The following is a 19547-nucleotide window of genomic DNA, read 5'->3' on the forward strand; positions in this document are numbered from 1 at the left end:
ATCTCTTGTGGTGGTGGGTGTCTTTCTCAGGTGCTGCTTATGCACATGCTGAAAACAGCATCAGAAAGTTGGTGGACCAATGTGGGCTTCCATTTTTGCCTACACCAATGGGGAAGGGAGTGGTTCCTGACAACCATCCATACTGTGTGGCTGCAGCCAGATCTAGGTAAATATATGAATCAGATCTTCCCCTCTTGTCCAACACCGTAAGCTAAAGCATATATTTCTTGAAGATTCCACTCTTTAAATGATCCCTTAATATAAAACACCAATTGCTGCTGCTTACAGCTGAGTGTAAGGAAAGTAATTTCTTTCAGCCTTACAAATATGGAACTTATCCATGCAGATGAAGAGTTATTTTAAGCATAGTCTAAAGCAGGCTTCCTCAAGCTCAGCCCTCCAGAAGTTTTTGGCCTACAACTCCCATGATCCCTAGCTAGCAGGACCAGTGGCCAGGGATGATGGGAATTGTAGTCTCAAAACATCTGGAGGGCTGAGGTTGAGGAAGCCTGGTCTAAAGTATGAATTGGAAGTTGTTTAGTATGTTCAGTTCACTGTCCTCAAAGCTATGAAATCATGACCATTAGTTGCCATTAGGTTGGGAGGAAATTTCCCAGTGGCTCTGTAACTCAGGCCCTCTCAGATAGACAGTTGGGATAATCAATTAGAAGTTATTAGGAAGGTATAGGTCAGTAAAGAAACTAAGATTAAGAAACTGACAAGAAAAATTATCTGAAACCATAACCTTGTTGAGGCTTATAAAACAAACTTGTTTATTTGATTTAATGTTAACAACTGTCTGGACTCTGTGTGTACCTGAATGAAACGGGTTGGTGGCAGCGGGGAAGTGATCATAGTGGTGGCACAGGGATCAATAGACCGTCAAACGTCAGGGGACCCTGTGTGATCGCCACACCAGTCATTTGGGACTTCAGTGCCACGCATCATTCCTTGACCCTCTCTATAACTAGAAAAAAGAGGGGGTGGGGTTGCAATGTATACAGTGTGCAAAATTCAGCTTTTCTTAGTGTCAAATTCGGTTTATTTTGGTAGGCTTTTAAGACTGTGTGTGCAGTCTGAAATCTTGTGCATAATATTTGCTGTGCCAGTGAGTAACTGGAATTTACCTTCAGTTTCCTGTGAGCAAACTGTTAAGTGCCTGTCTTTATTCTGGTTGATGTCTTTACCCTCTATAATTGGTTTCTACGATGCTTCAGTAACATTTGAATGACGGAAATGTTAGAGGGACATCTCGCGGTGACGCAGCATCTGGGTTGGCAGAATTGGTGGCTGGTGAAGCAGCAACCATGTGTCTCCCAGTACCATGGCAGTGTAGTCTAGGAGGTGGAGCCCGAATGAGTGACTGTAACCTACAGATAATGTGCCATTGGAGTGGGAAACTGTTTTCCCAGGGTAAAAGACATCAAATTTTGAACTTCTGATTTTCCAAGTGTCTTTTTAAATTTTTGTTCTAACGTGTACAAAAATAATAACCATCAAATTCTTTTCTTTGTTTTTAACTATTAGGGCACTGCAAGGGGCTGATGTCATAATATTACTGGGTGCCAGACTGAATTGGATTCTACACTTTGGTCTTCCTCCAAGATTTCGGTCGGATGTAAAGATTATCCAGGTATTCAAACAGAGCCATAATAAAGAATCAGTCAAGGGTATGGCACAGTCTAGGGTGGCTGGTTATTCTACAACTAGGTTAGTGGGATTTTTATTTATTACGTCTTTATCACATCCTCCGTGAGGCTCAGGATAGCACACACTTAGCTGAGCTGGAGAAGAAAAGTCCTCTCAAGTAATTAAATCAAGAAGTAATGTATTATCCTTGATGTAGAGTTTCCTTGAAACGCATCGGGAGCCGGTTTCATTTGTGCAACTGTTTCTTCTTTTTCCTGCCTTTTTCTACCTCCAGGTTTGAGGCTTCTGCTGCATTTTTTGCTCTTGGGGGCAGTTTGTCTCACGCAGCGTGACGGTTCTTATTACGCTGGGTTTAGTACAGCAGGTCCAAGCAAGGTATAGCAGCAGAAAGTTAACTTCTGTGGGGAAATAATGAGTGCAAACAACCTGTTTGTGTTCCTTGCTGTGAGCTGAAAAGAAATGTGAAGAGATACATTCTAAGAGAGAAATGTTAGTGCGAACATTACCTTGTAACTCTTTTTGCTGTTTGCTGTAATCAAACCTATGTTCAGGTTGTTGTTTTTTTACTTGACAGGTAGACATTTGTGCAGAAGAGCTGGGGAATAACGTGAAACCCGCTGCAGCCTTACTGGGTGACGTGAAAGCAGTGACGGAGCAGGTAACACATGAACACACAGATACCTTTTTATGTTTGGCTGGATTTAGGAATTTATAGCTTGATTTTGAGCCATTTTTGGCTAGTGTGCATTATAAGTTACCGTATTTTTCTCTCTATAAGACGCACCAGACCACAAGACGCACCTAGTTTTTGGAGGACCAAAACAAGAAAAAAAATATTCTGAATCTCAGAAGCCAGAACAGCAAGAGGAATCGCTGCACAGTGAAAGCAGCAATCCCTCTTGCTGTTCTGGCTTCTGTGAGCCTGCATTCGCTCCATAAGACGCACACACATTTCCCCTCTTCTAAAAAGTGAGGGGAAAAGTGAGTCTTATAGAGCAAAAAATACGGTAATGTCTTGGGGGCAAACCTCATGCTGATATATTGGGCAGGAGCCGATACCCATACATCATAGAATCATAGAATTGTGGAGTTGGAAGGGACCTTGAGAATCATCCAGCCCAACCTTCTGCAATGCAGGGATATCCAGCTGTCTGATACCGGGATCAAACCTGCGACCTTGGCATTATCAGCACCACGCTCCGACCAATTGAACTATCCAGGCATGTTAATATCCCATCAATATATACCTCATCAACGGGGTAGAGATGGGGTGGCTAATTTGTGGCCCTCTAGTTGTGATTGGGCTTGGTAAATCCCAGTCGGAATGGCCAAAGATCAGGGATGATGGGAATTTTGTTTATTTTATTTCTGTATCGCCCTGCCCACCTAGCAGTTCGAAAGCACGTCAAAGTGCAAGTAGATAAATAGGTACCACTCCGGCAGGAAGGTAAACAGCATTTCCATGCGCTTCTCTGGTTTTGCCAAAAGCGGCTTAGTCATGCTGGCCACATGACCCAGAAGCTGTACGCCGGATCCCTCGGCCAGTAAAGCGAGATGAGCACCGCAACTCCAGAGTCGTCTGCAACTGGACCTAATGGTCAGGGGTCCCTTTACCTTTATACCGCCCTATACCCAAAGGTATAAGACAGCAACATCTGAATTACTGTGTGTTTGTATATTTTATTTAAGGTGCATATCAACAACAATTCAAAGGGGCAAAAAAGCATGATGCTGTTCCATGGTAACAGTTTCACTATTCTCTTTAGCTTTTTGATCAGCTAAACAAAATGTCTTGGAAATATCCTTCTAGCGCAGAGTGGTGGAAAGAACTACGGGCAAAAATGAAAAGCAACGAGGAAGCATCCAAGGTACTACTAGCAATTTGTATCAGTAAAAATATATTAGGGTTGTTCTTATGAAATTAAAACTGCAGTTCTGTTAATCTTTGTGCACTGTTTTCCTGTATTAAAAAATAAATTAAAAAATTCAGTACCTTGGAAGTTGAACAGCTTAGTTCCCGAATATTTTGGGTCCCAAACATCGCAAGGCTGTTCTGGTTTGCAAACTATTTTTGAAAGCCAAACGTCCAATGGGGCTTCTGCGGCTTCCAATTGGCTGCAGGAGCTTTCTGCAGCCAATCAGAAGCCGCACTTTGGTATTTGAATGTTTTGAAAGTCAAACGGACTTCCGGAACGGATTCCATTCAACTTCGAAGGTGCAACTGTACTTCAAGTCTATTTCCCATAAATGAATCAATATCAGTCATCTTTTCACAATCCTTACAGCTACAGCAGCCGTAGGAGCAGTAGCTCTTCAGAAGCTTTTTTATTTGCTTTGGTTTCCCCATTAAGGCATTATCACTACGCAAGCATCTGCCAATGAATTACTATCAAGTATTCCACCATGTCAGGGAACTTCTGCCAAAGGACTGCATTCTGGTTAGCGAGGGAGCAAACACTATGGACATTGGGCGCACTATGCTTCCAAACTATCATCCTCGCCACAGGTAAAAAAAGTTTCCTTCTGTGTTTTAATTTTTAATTACAGTTCTAAGCTTGGGCATTATTTTATGGCTCCATCTTCAGCATAGATATTCATCATTGTGGTCTGCGGGTCAAATGAAATCTGGTCTCGGGCCAGTTTTTCTGCATCATATAATGAATTCTATTGGCCTAGAGCAAAAAAAATCATGCTCCAGGGTATAATACTTCTAAAAATCAATAGAATGGGTACTTTCTTATCTTAGCAACTGAAGAATCTTCTTCATCAGCTTTAGATGTCTATCTACACACCAAAGTTCTGAAAAAGCATCAGAATGTTTCAGGTTAGAGTCCAGCATCTGCATGCTATATCGTAGAACTTGAACAGATGCTTTCTCACCGTAAAACTTGAATTTTGTAATTAGAATTTTGGGAGAAACAGTGGAATAGCCTGGAAGAAATATTTGTGGAGAAATGTTTGTAGCAAAGATATTTCTTTGCCATGACCTTCATGTATTGTGTGTGGCTATTTAAACACAACAGATCTCTTAATATATATATTTATATACATTAATAGGTATTACAAGGCACTTTTCTTATTTCAACTTTAGTTTGAAAGCTACAGTGCTAATGCCATTGCTTTTCTGTTGTGTTCAAGCTCCCAGCTGATTTTTCCAGGGCATTACACACGGAATAGATTTCATGAACCTTTTTGTTAATGACCCAAGAAGCCTATGAAATTGCCCTAACTACTGACATGCTTTTATTTTCCTCGTGGTTCAAATCTCAGAGGGAGAACAATGGTTGCACCCGAGCCTTGAGCAGCTTAATCCAAATAATTAGCATGTGCTTTGAAATGCCAGGAATTTAACTCTGAAAACAGCTAAAATGACAATGTTGTAACTTAATGACTGTAAAGAGGCCCTTTCTTACTACCAATTCAGTGTAACATTCATTTATCAAACATTTACAAATCCACACTTTATTCACTTCTGCTTGGGAATACATGCTGTATCTCTTATTTCTAAAGATATCCTGTGCCACTTTAATAAGGCACAAAGGATTTGAGTTAAGAACAGCTGGCAGAAAATATGTGTTGGAAGAAAAGACAGCAGACTTTTTTCTTTCTAGGCTTGATGCTGGTACCTTTGGCACCATGGGAGTTGGGCTAGGTTTTGCAGTAGCAGCTGCTATGGTTACTAAAGACCGTAATCCTGAGCAACGTGTCGTCTGTATAGAAGGAGACAGTGCCTTTGGATTCTCTGGCATGGAGGTAGAGACCATCTGCAGGTAAAACCTTTGTCTGATTCAACTTTTTAAAAAATGTCTTATGCAGAACAAGTGGAGTAGCCAAGTTTCCCCTGAATATGACACCATTCTGAATTCGTTTCTCTTTGGGATTCACTGCAGATATCATTTGCCGATCGTCATTATCGTAGTCAATAACAATGGGATATACAGTGGCTTGGATCAAGATACGTGGAAGGAAATCTTGAAGCTGGGAGAACCTTCTGCATGGTGGGTACTTCTGTGCTGCACTTGCTCAGCTGATTTATTAATGTTTTCCTGTTGGAAATTGTGTGTATGCCAGGGTTCTAGTGTAAAACGATAATCATGGTCGTACATCTGTAGACATTGCCATTTCCATATAATAGAATCTCCTGGGTGTTACCACCCCTAATCAAACTCCAGTGAGATAATTGAGGTGTTGGGCTCCCATGATCCGTGCGGGATGCACGTTCGCAACCTGCAGCGTCTGCAACTCGCAGTGGCGCGTCTGCACCATAGCTGTCAACCTTCCCTTTTTTTGTGGGAAATTCCCTTATTCCAGCGCCGTTTCCCGCTGCTTCCCGGATTGTTATATATCCCATAGACTGTCCCTGGGACAGGTGAGGCTGTTGATCCCTTATTTTCGAGGCTGCTGATCACTTATTTTCAAATCGGAAAGTTGACAGCTATGGTCTGCACACACACGGGTTGCGATTTGGCGCTTCTGCGCATGCGCGACCGCCAAAACCCGGAAGTAACCCGTTCCGGTACTTCCGGGTTTCGGCAGTCCGTAACCTGAAAAAATGTAACCTGAAGCATCTGTAACCCGAGGTATGACTGTAGTTGTGTAGATGACAAGGTGGTGCCACAGACTGTGGGAAAGACAGCAGTACAGTGCACACTCACTCATTCAAGTGAAAGGTGACTGTGGTTTCTCTGGGTTATTCTCTGCTATTGGGAAATCGAAAGAAGAGCATGGGCAGCCAGGGAGGAGGACTCTGGCAGCACAGGTGTGTTGAGCTCTTAGTGAAGCGCATCCTGAGCTCATAGGGAGGTATTTCCATAAGCTTTGTGCCAACATTCCAGAGGTGAAAAGTTACACTCTGTTTCCAAGCATCCTCATAGAGCAAAATGCTCAAAGGGCAGAAAAGAAAATGAGCACAGTCGTGCCCACACAAATAGAAAATTTGAGAGCCAAGAGTGTGAGACAGATGCCCACCATAAAAATACCACAATTAAATCTTTAATTATGCTGGCTTTTGTCCAGTGAGGCACTATTTCATGTTGTCTGGGAAAGCTACAGAGATGTGCTTAAGTGCTTTGTAGAAATCATCCAGAATGCTTTGCAAGTGAATGGAAGAGATACAAGGTCTCCATTACAGTGGTACCTCTGGTTACAGACGCTTCAGGTTACAGACTCTGCTAACCCAGAAATAGTACCTCAGGTTAAGAACTTGGCTTCAGGATGAGAACAGAAATCGCACGGCGGCAGCAGTAGGAGGCTCCATTAGCTAAAGTGGTGCTTCAGGTTAAGAACAGTTTGAGGTTAAGAACAGACCTCTGGAACGAATTAAGATCGTAACCCGAGGTACCACTGTACTGGGGTTTCCTATTCCTGGCTAAAACCTCCACTGAAATAATCCTTGAATGCTTGCACAGTAATTAAACAGGCCCTGATCTATCTCCCTGAGGCACGAAAACAATTAATTTCTCTTGCTGAGCGCATTTATCATATCAACAGAGTGACCTTTTATGATGCCAAGGAGCTTTCCTTGAGCAAAGCTAGACCTCTTTTTGCTTCATTTCAGCATTCCTCCAGTGTCTCTATTGCCAAACGCTCACTATGAGCAGATTATGTCTGCCTTTGGTGGCAAAGGGTACTTTGTGCAGACGCCAGAGGAACTGCAAGCTGCCCTGAAAACAAGCCTGGCGGGAAGGGATGTGCCTTCCCTCATCAATGTCATGATCGATCCACAGTCAGACAGGAAGCAGCAGGTGAGTGTCCATTTTGTTCTCCCTTTCTGTGTAAGCAAATCATCACTTCCTGTGTTAAATGGAGTAACTCTTTTGATAGTGAAATATCTGTGTTAAAGATTCAATGGCATCTTGGTAAGCGAAGCCCTGCTGCTTGAGGTTTCAAAGTAGAAAAGTTGGCAGAAAGCACTACAAAGCAATATTTACTCTCAACAATTTCCGTTGTTAAACCAGCAAATAACCTGGGAGAGCAAAGGGGGACTTGATAGCAAATACCTTCCTCAGTCTTTGTAATGGGAGAATAACTTAACAGGTTAAACCTCGGCTTCAGTTTTGTATGAATTTCTATTTTGCACAATCCATATGCCTGCCAGACTTGACTTTTTTTTAAAAGGAAAAATTATAAACAGTTATGACTAAGAACAGGCACTCTGAGGTCTCTTATGGCTGGCTGATCTCCCTAACTTGGATTTCCCCAGTTCTGGCCGCCATTCATTATGCTTCTTTAAAATGCTTCTAGGCTAGATCTTGTGGTCACAGAACAGCAAAGAGAGATACAAATGCACTGAACAACAACATTCCAAACCTTGTAGACTGTATACTAAAACATTCATGTGCACATCTGTCTGTGTCTGAGAAAGGGCCGTAGTTCTGTCTTTGTGTGTGTGTGTGTGTATTTGTAATATAACGTGTACAGACACTTGTCCACTAGGTTTACTTTTCATTTCATTCCCCTACACTTCCCAGGAAGTATTGTGAGACAGTCTGGCCACAGCTGGGCATCCATGGGTCAGGGCTACATCGAAAAGGAGCTGCATGCATTCCTTCAAAGGGAAATAAACACAGGGAATGTTCAATTCACGGCTTTTTATTGGAGATTAGGTGTTACAGCACCCCCTCATTGCCCCAGCCAACACTGTGATGCCTCCAAAGACAATTTAGCACCCAGGAAGTGCAAAACCAGCACTCTGTACTTTTCCAAGCCCTTCTCACCGTTTTGGGATTGAGTCAAAGAAACGCACCAAAGGAAGTCTACTTTGTAGTCTGGTTGTTGATTTAGAGCATGGGTAGGCAAACTAAGGCCCGGGGGCCAGATCCAGCCCAATCACCTTCTAAATCCAGCCCACGGGTGGTTTGGGAATCAGCGTGTTTTTCCATGAGTAGAATGTGTCCTTTTATTGAAAATGCATCTCTGAGTTATTTGTGGGGCATAGGAATTTGTTCATTTCCCCCCCAAAAAATATAGTCCGGCCCCCCTCAAGGTCTGAGGGACAGTGGACCAGCCGCCTGCTGAATAAGTTTACTGACTCCTAAGTTAGAGTGACCTACAGCTAAATGCCTCTCTGCGTTGACAGCCGGCCACTCAAGCTCCATTCAAGAATTTTCTTCCTGCTTGCCTTTTGCTTGACTGGGATGCCGGCCAACCAGCCCCTCTGATGCCAAGCCCCTCCCTTCTCTCAGAAGCTGCTCTGACGTCTCATTGTCGGCAGCTGTTCTGGCTCCAGCTGTTTCCTATCTGCCTTGTCAGGCTATCCAGCAGGGAGGGGAAGCTACCAGCCACTTCTGCCAGCAGACTCTCCTCCCAGGCACCCCTTTTAATAATAATAATTCATTACTTATACCTCACCCATCTTGACTGGGTTGCCAACAGAATATATATATAAAAAAACATACGATACATCAGGCATTAAGAGCTTCCTGATAGAGGGCTGCCTTCAGGTGTCTTCTAAAAGTTGTGTGGTTATTTATCTCTTTGACATCTGATGGGAGGGTGGGTGCCACTACTGAGAAGGCCCTCTGCCTGGTTCTCTGTAACTTCCATTTCTCTCAATGAGACAAATGCCAGAAGGGTCTCAGGGGTGGACCTCATTGTCTTGGCTGAACAATAGGGATGGAGACACCCCTTCAGGTATACAGGGTCAAAGCCATTTAGTACCAACGCTTCGAAATGTGCTGGGAGCCAATGTAAGCCCTATTGATTGCCAGCAAGCCCTATTGACTGGGGTCCCTGAACCTGCCTCTAAGCAGGTGGCAAACCCTGGATGCAGCAAGGCAGCCCCTGGGGTCTTTCACCACCACCCTCCCCCTTTCCTTGCATGATGCTCTCTGTTACTCCTCTTAAGCATCACTACCTACTTTTTGTCCTTTTTATTGTGCTAACGTGATAGTGTTGCTTTATTATATATATTTTTAAAATAAATTAATATTTCATTAATCAAGATTTTTCAAGATAGCCTACAAAAGAGAACCATAAAGCAAATAGAAAACATCAGAAACAAAAGCAGTTTTACTTTTGCTACGATTATAGTGTTGCTTTATTACCAGTATTCTACTGCTGGAAAAATAAGATTGTTCTTTCTGTAAAATATTTTAATCTGCTAGCATAGCCTCTCGTTCCTGAATGTTGAATATTGTTGTGTGTTTTTTTTTGTTTTGTTTTGTTTTGTTTTGTATTCTTAGGATTTTCATTGGTTGACCCGTTCGAACATGTAGCAGAAGCTGCAAGGACTGGAACACATCAGCAGAAGACCACTGAACTAAAGCGAATGAACGTTCGGGATCACACTAATTCTTCATGTAATTTGAGGGTCACATTTAAAGCATTGGTAATATAGATCGGGGGAGGGGGCTTTTTTTGGCTCCATGGACCGGATTTGACAGGTGGGGGGGTGTCATATGGTGTTGTTATGATATCACATGATTGACAGGTGGGCCCACGTTTCAAAATCCCCCGCTAAATGCGCAGGGAGGTACTTCAGAGAGCGGTTTGCGAAGCAGCTCACGTCCTCCCTGGCAATTGGCTATACTGGCTGGGGCTGATCAAGCTTGGAGTTCCAGAACATCAGAAGAGCCAATTCTCCCCCAGCCCTGTTTCAAAAGGCTGGTAGCAACCATAGTGCTGCACTAGATGTGCTTTTCCATACAGTGCAATTTCAGCGCTATTGCAGCTGCATTTAGGGCCTCGTGTCTACATTCATGGCATCCACGTTGCAACAAATTCCACCTTGGAAGCTGGACTTGTTTTGTTGAAGTTAAGGTGTAAAAACACCTACAACTGAGCTGTCAACAAACAGTAATTTAGTTTAAAACAAATTCAGAGTCTGTGCGCGGGTTAAATAAAAGCCACTAAGCCTGGTTCTGAATTTCAGTGTGCATTTACATTATGGCAGTAAATGGACATAGTGTGATGAGTTCTGAATATCTAAAGCTGCTCAACCATTTTTAATAGCTTCCCATACCTGATATCCACCCACTTTTGAAAAATCAGCATTCTGTATAATTCATTTTGAAAACAAACGTTTGTTTAATCAGTGCCTCCATAAAATCACCAGAGGGCACCCTTCATTCACGATTCTTTCTTCCATAACTATGTACTATGCAAAACTTGGATTTCCCCCCCCCCCCCATGGAATTTTTCAGTGTTTTATTGGGTAGGGAAACTGCTGAATTATAACTGAGCCATTTCATAAGTGGTTTTGAAAATATGTCAGTAGCTGATAAAATATTGAGCAAAGTATCAGCATACCAAATACAGAATTTTAAATAGTGGAGCTTGTGTTATGTCTGTCATTTTAAAAGCATTTTAATTTATTTAAATCATCAATATGTCCAGTTTTTCGTTAGACTAAACTCTCTCGCTATGCCTATGAAAAAAGCAAATGGATCCTTTGTGAGTTTAATGAGGTCTCAAGAAATGGGAAAAAATGGTGCGCAATTAAAGTCCTGAATACCTGAGACAGGCCACACATTTCAGTGTGGCTTCGGACGTAACTTGGATTAGGACAAACTTCTAGGTTTCAGCTGTGGCCAGCCAGCTGAGTCGGGGGAAGACCAAGAAGAGAGCATGGAGACATACAGTGGTACCATGGGTTAAGTACTTAATTCATTCCGGGGGTCTGTTCTTAACCTGAAACTGTTCTTAACCTGAGGTACCACTTTAGCTAATGCGATTTCTGTTCTCATCCTGAAGCAAAGTTCTTAACCCAAGGTACTATTTCTGTGTTAGCGGAGTCTGTAACCTGAAGTGTATGTAACCCGAGGTACCACTGTACTTCCATTATTTGCTTGTGTTCCTGCTATTCTGAAATCGTTATAAATAAAGCAGTTGATTGACTGATTCTCCATGAATTGGTCTAATCCTCTTTTATAGCCTTCTAAACCCGGAGGCTTAGATTTCCATTCTTAAGGAAATCAGCCCTGAGTGCTCACTGGAAGGACAGATCCTGAAGCTGAGGCTCCAATACTTTGGCCACCTCATGAGAAGAGAAGACTCCCTGGAAAAGACCCTGATGCTGGGAAAGATGGAGGGCACAAGGAGAAGGGGATGACAGAGGACGAGATGGTTGGACAGTGTTCTCGAAGCTACCAGCATGAGTTTGACCATACTGCGGGAGGCAGTGGAAGACAGGAGTGCCTGGTCTGCTCTGGTCCATGGGGTCACGAAGATTCGGACACGACGAAACGACGAAACGACAACAAGCTGGAGGCTTAATACTGCCACACTTTTTTGGTGAATTCCATAGATTTTAGGTATTGCGCAAAGTTCTGCCAGTAAGGCAGTCCAGGTGTGAAGTCCTTTCCTGACCAGCTGGCAGTCTTGGGATCCTTGTATGTTGAACAGGAAGCTCTTAACGGAGAATGTTTACGTGATAAAGTCGACACGCTTAGAATTCATACAATGGGGGGATCCTGGCGGCACGGAGGATTCCAAGTACATTCTGCGAAAAGTGAAGATTCTGCTTCTACTGTAGACCTTGCAGCTCGGTTAGAGGTGGAGGAGATGAGGATGGTGCGAGGTGCAGCATTTGCCATACCACTCCTCCCTCCACACACCCTGAAAACAGAGGTGACCACCGCAATTGGGGATTGGGTCGGCTTAAATCTGTTGCCATCAATTTCATTACATTACATTTACAGGTTGAAAGGGGTTGGACTGGATGAACCTTGTGTCCCTTCAATAATAATAATAATAATAATAATAATAATAATAATAATAATAATAAATTTTATTTATATCCCGCCCTCCCTGGCCAGAGCCAGGCTCAGGGTGGCTAACAACAGTAAAAATTACAATAAAAACATAATGGAGGGGGGGGTCCAATTTAAAATACAGGTTAAAATGCAATTTAAAATGCAGCCTCATTTTAAAAGTAGACCATTGATCAAAACCATAAAGGGAGGGAAACATAAGGGTCAGACTGAGTCCAAAACAAAGGCCAGGCGGAACAGCTCTGTCTTGCAGGCCCTGCAGAAAGATGTCTAGTCCCGCAGGCCCTAGTCTCTTGTGACAGAACATTCCACCAAGTCGGGGCCAGTACTGAAAAGGCCCTGGCCCTAGTTGAGACCAATCTAACCACCTTGAGGTTTGGGACCTCCAAAGTGTTGTTATTTGTGGACCTTAAGGTCCTCCGTGGGGCATACCAGGAGAGGAGGTCCCGTAGGTACGTAGGTCCTAGGCCGCATAGGGCTTTAAAGGTCAAAAACCTGATTCTATGATCCTAAACTCTGGGTTTATATGGGATGAAACAATCACAGAGATGGCTAGAGCGCTGGTGGCAGAAAACTCATTCCGAACACGGGTTAGAGCTCAACATTGGGACTACCAAGTGGTGACAGTGAAGAAGGTCTTCTTCACTGCCTCTGTTGCATCTGCAGAAAACAGTACCAGGAGACTCAGGTGGTTTGTAGTCTAACAGAACCACTTTCGCCACTGGACTCCAAGATGTCTTGCAACAAATTTGCAAAGGTGTTTTTTTGCAGATAAAATTGCTCGAATTCAGAAGGAAGTAGACCCCACCGTGGCAGCAGAACTAACTTTCAATATAGGACCTCCAAACATAAAATCTACTTTATGTAGGCCTATTTCCTGAATAAAATCCAGTAATCAACCTCACAATCTGGGCCCATGCATGCTGGCTGTAGTCAAATGTTATGCTTTGTGTGGACATCCAGGATCATCAGAACTACGCTGGGGCACTGAGTAGGCCAGGCAAAGGTGTGGCTTGCTCTCCTGTTGTGTATGGGAGAAGCTTGATCCGAGCCAGCCCTGGAAGAAGCATCTCAAGAGTTTGGAATACCCTCTTCAGAAGTGTTTCTCAGTTACCCAGATAGGAATTAGTTTGCAATAACTGCCCCAGTCTATTAAAGCCTTATTCCAGGGGTCAGCAGACTTTTTCAGCAGGGGACTGGTTCCCTATCCCTCAGACCTTGTGGGGGGCCGGACTATATTTGGGGGTGGGGGAAAATGAATGAATTCCTATGCCCCACAAATAACCCAGAGATGCATTTTAAATAAAAGGACACATTCTACTCAGGTAAAAACACACTGATTCCCGGACCGTCCGCGGGCCAGATTTAGAAGGCGATTGGGCCAGATCCGGCCCCCGGGCCTTAGTTTGCCTACCCATGCCTTATCCTCAGCCAAATACTTATTTTTCCAGGCTGATGGTGAAAAGGACTAGCCTCACTGAAAATGTGTCTCTGAACTGAAGCTTAATTTATGAACTTGCAGTTTGCTTCCAAGAACGCGCAGCAATGCAGGTTTTTTGTGGTTTTGAGGACTTTCCCTACCCTCTGTTTTGGCTGCTCTTTCACTGCAGCTAAAAAGAAGTAATGCAGTGAATCATTTTGTGGACAACCAACAGCAACCCAACTTCCCTCTGCAAGAGAATGTGGCTTGCAGCAAACCCATCAAACATTTTTCAAAACCATCTCAAACTGCACAGCAAACTGAATACAGTGAGGGCGGATGCATTAATTTAAGACCAGTTTAGATCAGGAAAGTACAGGAGGAAAAACAAAAACCTGCATTCATTTAATTAGTGTAGGAATTGGCTTAGAAAAAGAACGTTTATAATTCCATTTTCTTTACCAGATCAGCAGAATATTAGTGCCAATTTAATAAAGAGAGCTGATTTTTTTTTTAATTACCAGTACCTTGTTTTCTTCTAAATGTCTATGTGGACACTTTTCTCTTGTTCCAGAAAGCAATTAAAATGGACCAAGTATTTCACTAGGTAACATTAATATTGTGGGTAAGCTGCCCAAATAGTTATGGAGACACAACCATTTTTCTGTTTCCATGCTTCTGATAGCAGAAAGTAAGTGAAAGCAAGCTCCACAAGTTGGAACATTTTAATGCATTCCCCCCAAAAAATTATTTCACAAAGTGTCCTGTGAGATGGGGGAGAGTCCTAGAATGTATGTAGGAAGCACACCCTGGGGTGCCTTCTTTGAACCATCCTAGAGTCATCTTCCGTGCTATTTGACACACTCTGTACCATCCCATTGTCGATCTATCCATTAAGCTACTGAAGACCCAGAACGCGTGTAACAAAATACGGGTGGTTATTTCTGTACCATTAAACTTTCTAATGATCATTACAGCCATAATAATGTACAATATTTAACGGTGCATGGTTTGTTAAGCCTCCTGAGTCCATGCCCTCCAATGTTTCTCCAATGAAAATAGCGACACCCTAAGGAAAAGCGGGACATTCTGGGATCAAATCAGAAACTGGTACGGCTTCTGTAAATCCAGGACTGTCCCTGGAAAAGACACTTGGAGGTCTGTGAGTCCTGAAATGAACTATATAAAGGGGAAGCAGAATATAGAAACAAGGTGTTCCTATGTCCATATCCCTAGTCAGGAACCATTCATTGGCCTGGTCAGGCCGAGGGGTGGGGTGGGAGGAGACAATGAATGAATGAAGGGAGCTTTCTCAATGATTGTCTGGTTATCAATCAGATATGTGGTTCCCAGCTCAGCTTGAAATCAACCTCCTCCTCTTCATTAGTCCTCTGACTATGTTTTAATAGCTGGTATTTGTGATGGGGGCATCTGATCCAGCGCTTGAGTTAAATATAGCCCTGTCTAGTGTAAGGAGAAGATTTAATGGGAAATGGTTGGCATTCTTTCTTACTAAAGCTCACAGAGGGAGAGAGGCAGAGACAGAGAGACATAAACATACCCAACCAGTGAGAGAGCGAAAGGGGGAAAGCAAGCAAACAGACAAGGCAGGCAGGCAGGCAAGAGAAGACCGTGGACAGGATATCAGCGCCCTGCACATTGGAATTGTACAGCTTGCAGCCAACATGGTCATCCTCAGCCGTATTGCTTTGGGATTTTATCTCCAGCTCCTTTTCTGCTTTGCTGTATCTCAGTCCTCCTTTGTGGACAGTGTCTTCTCAATTTCAGCAGGTAAATTGCAACATTGATTTATCTCTTGGTGACTTGCCTTGCTTATCTCTGCGTGTTTAGATTTTCCTGCTGTTCTAAGCACTCGGAATCATGGTTGGGAAATACTTAATCCCAATGCATGCTGAATCACAAAACAATAAAAGCCAGAGGCTTCCCACCCTCCCCCTTTTCAAATCCGTTCTTATTTTATTATTCCTGATCCTGACGTCAAGAGGCTAACATCTCCTGTTTAATACTAATGGGCTATATCGCCACAAAACAGAAACTTCGTTGTTAGATAGCTATCCTGCTTTATTTCAGGAGCAAGCGATGGCTTGAAGGTCTGCGAATTTGCAGAGACGCAAATGAAGTCGATGAGAGGAGGGTGAATCACAATGTATGTCCGTTTCTGTTAACACAGCCTTGACCTCATCCAGTGTTGCTGGACTTGTGCTGGATGCTAGCACAGTAAACATCTTCTGGCTAGCACGGTGGCACTAACAAATACTCAGATCACTTTCATAGCGAACAAAAGCCCATTGCATGGGAAAAAAAACACCCCGGGTTGGCAGGAGGCAAAGGGTATGGATTGCCTGACTGCGGGGAATCCTATTTTCCACTTTAATCCAACAGGTTTCCCTTCAGCTGTGCGTTCTGGGAAGGAGACCAAGAGGCTTGCCGCAGGTCTGTACATTTTAAAGGCAAACTTCGCAGCAATATGAAAGAGACAGCTCTGTCTTTTTCCAGCATTCCTGTTACTGAATGCAATGTTATTGAAAGGGGAACCCTTTAAAGAATCAAGTTTGAGGTGGCTGTTGTATAAGACTTTAAATTAGGTGGAATGCCAGGCCTAGGAGACCGAATGTGTCCCTACCCTCAGGCCTGTCTCCAGACCACATCACCTTTTCCACACGCCAGACCTCTCAGTAGTCCTGCTCTCAAGTGTGTTTGCTTGGCTGGATCGAGATTGTGCCTCTTGTTTGCCTGCCTGGAGGTGTGTACATAGAAACCTCTGTGTTTTGTATAGCTTATTGTGTTGTACAAAGCTAAGATTCACATCCATTCCTCCAGCTCACGGTGTCTCTGGCCATTTGTGCCTCTGGCCACGCCAAAGAATAATCTGTTGTGGCTCTTGCCCATGAGAGAATATAGCCCTCAGGCTGAAGAAGGGTCTGCATCCCTGCTTTAGGTTTCTAGCATTGTTCTTTTAGGATTGTGTGCTTTTTAAAATAATAATAATAATCCGGGGACTTTTAAAACTGCAATAGGATGACAGTGCTACAATGATTTAAGTTTCCCTTTGCTTCATTGTGAATTAATAGATCTTTATGGAGATATGATAATTCAAAACAACGAAAACACGTGTCATTAGAAACACAGTGAAAATAAATCCAGAACAAATGCAGCAGACTGAAAATAGTGATCTAATAGGGCTTTCTTGGAAGACATTGATATTTGCACCAGCTATGTAAAACAGTTGTTTCAGCCAACCGCATCCTCCCATTTGGTGTTCATTCACAAAACTTGCGCGAACGTTGCAACAGGCAAGAGACAGAAGAACTGCATTGCAAACTTTGGAGAAACGGGGATTTGGCGATGATAAGCATGGACAACTAATAGCCCTGAGGTTGAACCCAGCTTCAAGATGTTTCCCACTCAGGCCCCAGCATAAATCCAATTCCCAAGTATCCCCCACATAGACATAGACAAATGGCTCTTTGCCATCTTCTCCTACCCACTGTGATCAGCAGGATAGATTATTCCTCTTTATTATGTGACTCGCCCAGTTTCTCCTGTGCAAGTGACACAGGGAAATTGGCTCTATTGCTCTGAGAAGAGAAGGTGTGGTAGGTGTGGTAATGCAACCTCCTATGCGTTAGGTCAGGTTAGGGCCACCTGTGTGCTAGCCGTGAACCCTCCTGTTTCATTTCATATGGGTCACCAGAGTACCAAGGCAATGTGTTCTACACACTGTATGTGCTCTACACATTGTATGTGCTCTACAATGATGGCAAGGGCTCTCAGGGGTGATCATGTCAATGGCTCTGGGCATCTCACAGTTCCACAAGAGGCTCAATACCCGTAGCAGCAGCGAAGAAGCAGTGAGATAGAGAAGTTTAACTCTTCCTGCCACACTCTTTCTCTACACACACATGCTCGCGCACACACAGACACATCATCTCATAGGTTGCTATCTGCATTTTAACGGATGCTCCCATTATTTTCAGTGGAGGCTTCCCTTGAAATGCAAACGGTAAAAATATAAAGGTAAAGGACCCCTGGATGGTTATGTCCAGTCAAAGGCGACTGGGGTTGTGGTGACCATCTCGCTTTCAGGCCGAGGAAGCCACTGTTTGTCCACAGACAGCTTTCCAGGTCATGTGAGCAGCATGACTAAACCACTTTGGTGAAACAGAACACCGTGACGGAAACCAGAGTGCACGGAAATGCCGTTTACCTTCCCACTGCAGCAGTACCTATTTATCTACTTGCACTGGCATGCTCTTGAACTGCTAGGTTGGCAGGAGCTGGGACAGAGCAATGGGAGCTCACTCCATCACAGGGATTCAAACCACTGACTTTCCGATCGGCAAGCCCAAGAGGCTCTGGTTTAGACCACAGAGGTGATTTTTAGGGGAGGGTGAGAAAGAGTCCTGAGGCTGCTCAGATTTCCCTGCAGCTGTTATTTACATAGCAAAAACCATGCACATTAATTGCAAACACACCATTAACATCACGTCTAGTTTTTGACCCTTAGTCGCTGGGTGAAGCCAGTGGTCCATCTGGATTAACTCAATTCAAAATGTGGCTTCTGTTTTTAAAAAGGGAGTTGACGACCAATGCTCTGTGATTTATGTCACAACAGGTTTTTTGTTTTCCTATTCATTGAATTTGGGGTAGACAGCAATCCTTTTGAGGCCTTTGAAAGTGCACCAACTCATCTCATGGAGTGCAGAGAAGGATCATGATGGCAGACCTTGTCTGGTCTCAGGATAAGACCAGTAGGCACAATTCTGATTCTCTTCCATTTGTCAAGTATTTCATAACATCTTAATTAGGATAATTATTGTTTTATGTGTACTATGGTACCTCGGGTTACATATGCTTCAGGTTACAGACTCTGCTAACCCAGAAATAGTACCTCGGGTTAAGAACTTTGCTTCAGGATGAGAACAGAAATTGGGCGGCGGTGGCGTGGCAGCAGCGGCAGGCCCCATTAGCTAAAGCAGTGCTTCAGGTTAAGAACAGTTTCAGGTTAAGAACGGACCTCCGGAATGAATTAATTACGTAACCAGAGGTACCACTGTATTTGGGCTTATCATCTGATAAATGTTTGATGTTTTGTAGTAGCTGTCACTCAGCAGGAGGGGAGACTCTGTTTATTTTAGTGTGATTTCTAGTATACTTTAATACTCACTTGTGTCTTTCATTGGCATGAGCCTTGAGTCCCAGATAATTATTTCTATCTGGCAACTAAAGGAAGCTTCCTTTTGGAAGACACTAGTTTAAACACTGCGCTTGCCAAGGGTAAGCCTCATCGTACGAAACGGCCACACCATTCCTGAATGATGACTTGTCTTTCCCATGGTTACAAAAATACTCTCAGCTATTTTCCAGATATAATTGAAAACCAGTGGCCTTAGGGGCCTTTTTATTATTGTCCCCTAGTGTCTCCCCATGGCAACCTATGTCACAAACAAAGAGGCTTCGGCCACGGCATGGCGGTAACTAAGTGATCAGAAGAAAACAATATGGGAGCAACCGAGTTGTTGCTTTGCATGGGATGTCACTGTAAAGAAGGGGCATTTCGGTCTTGCTCTGGAAAAGAAATGTGCAAACTTGCAAAGTATAATTTTCGTACCTTTCACCCGACTCCAGCTCTCTGGCAGGATATGGCCAGGCTGTTCCTGGAAATGATCCTCTCAGCTCCGGCCAAGTGGATTTCTTGCTGCTGCTGCTGAAGCATCGCTTTTAGAGGAAATGTTTCTGGGTGT

The 19547-nt window shown here is 43.5% G+C and overlaps 2 protein-coding genes and 1 long non-coding RNA gene across 7 annotated transcripts in view; 2 read left to right on the plus strand and 1 right to left on the minus strand.

Annotated features, from left to right (window-relative positions):
- The window catches only part of HACL1 (2-hydroxyacyl-CoA lyase 1), a 33262-nt gene extending 22340 nt beyond the window's left edge, over window positions 1-10922 (plus strand). For 2 of the 3 annotated variants that reach the window (XM_081164643.1, XM_081164642.1), the window contains exons 9-17: window positions 31-166; window positions 1528-1633; window positions 2225-2308; window positions 3417-3518; window positions 4002-4156; window positions 5262-5420; window positions 5541-5648; window positions 7208-7394; window positions 9834-10922. In XM_081164643.1, coding sequence (XP_081020769.1) covers window positions 31-166; window positions 1528-1633; window positions 2225-2308; window positions 3417-3518; window positions 4002-4156; window positions 5262-5420; window positions 5541-5648; window positions 7208-7394; window positions 9834-9866 — 1070 coding nt within the window. In that variant the 3' untranslated portion in view covers window positions 9867-10922. The remainder of the gene's footprint in view (window positions 1-30; window positions 167-1527; window positions 1634-2224; window positions 2309-3416; window positions 3519-4001; window positions 4157-5261; window positions 5421-5540; window positions 5649-7207; window positions 7395-9833) is intronic. The other variant, XM_081164644.1, reaches the window with a different exon arrangement.
- Window positions 10772-19547, minus strand: part of LOC308570341 — a 153039-nt gene continuing 144263 nt past the window's right edge. The window contains exon 2 of the long non-coding RNA XR_014001143.1: window positions 10772-11326. This is a non-coding gene — a long non-coding RNA (uncharacterized lncRNA). The remainder of the gene's footprint in view (window positions 11327-19547) is intronic.
- Window positions 13616-19547, plus strand: part of COLQ (collagen like tail subunit of asymmetric acetylcholinesterase) — a 44190-nt gene continuing 38258 nt past the window's right edge. Inside the window, exon 1 of one of the 3 annotated variants that reach the window (XM_081164674.1) lies at window positions 13616-15573. In XM_081164674.1, the coding sequence (XP_081020800.1) occupies window positions 15204-15573 (370 nt within the window). In that variant the 5' untranslated portion in view covers window positions 13616-15203. The remainder of the gene's footprint in view (window positions 15574-19547) is intronic. The other 2 variants (XM_081164673.1, XM_081164675.1) reach the window with 2 other exon arrangements.

This window comes from Podarcis bocagei (genome assembly GCF_964188305.1).
Source record: "Podarcis bocagei genome assembly, chromosome: 12".
Taxonomy (NCBI): Eukaryota; Metazoa; Chordata; class Lepidosauria; order Squamata; family Lacertidae; genus Podarcis; species Podarcis bocagei.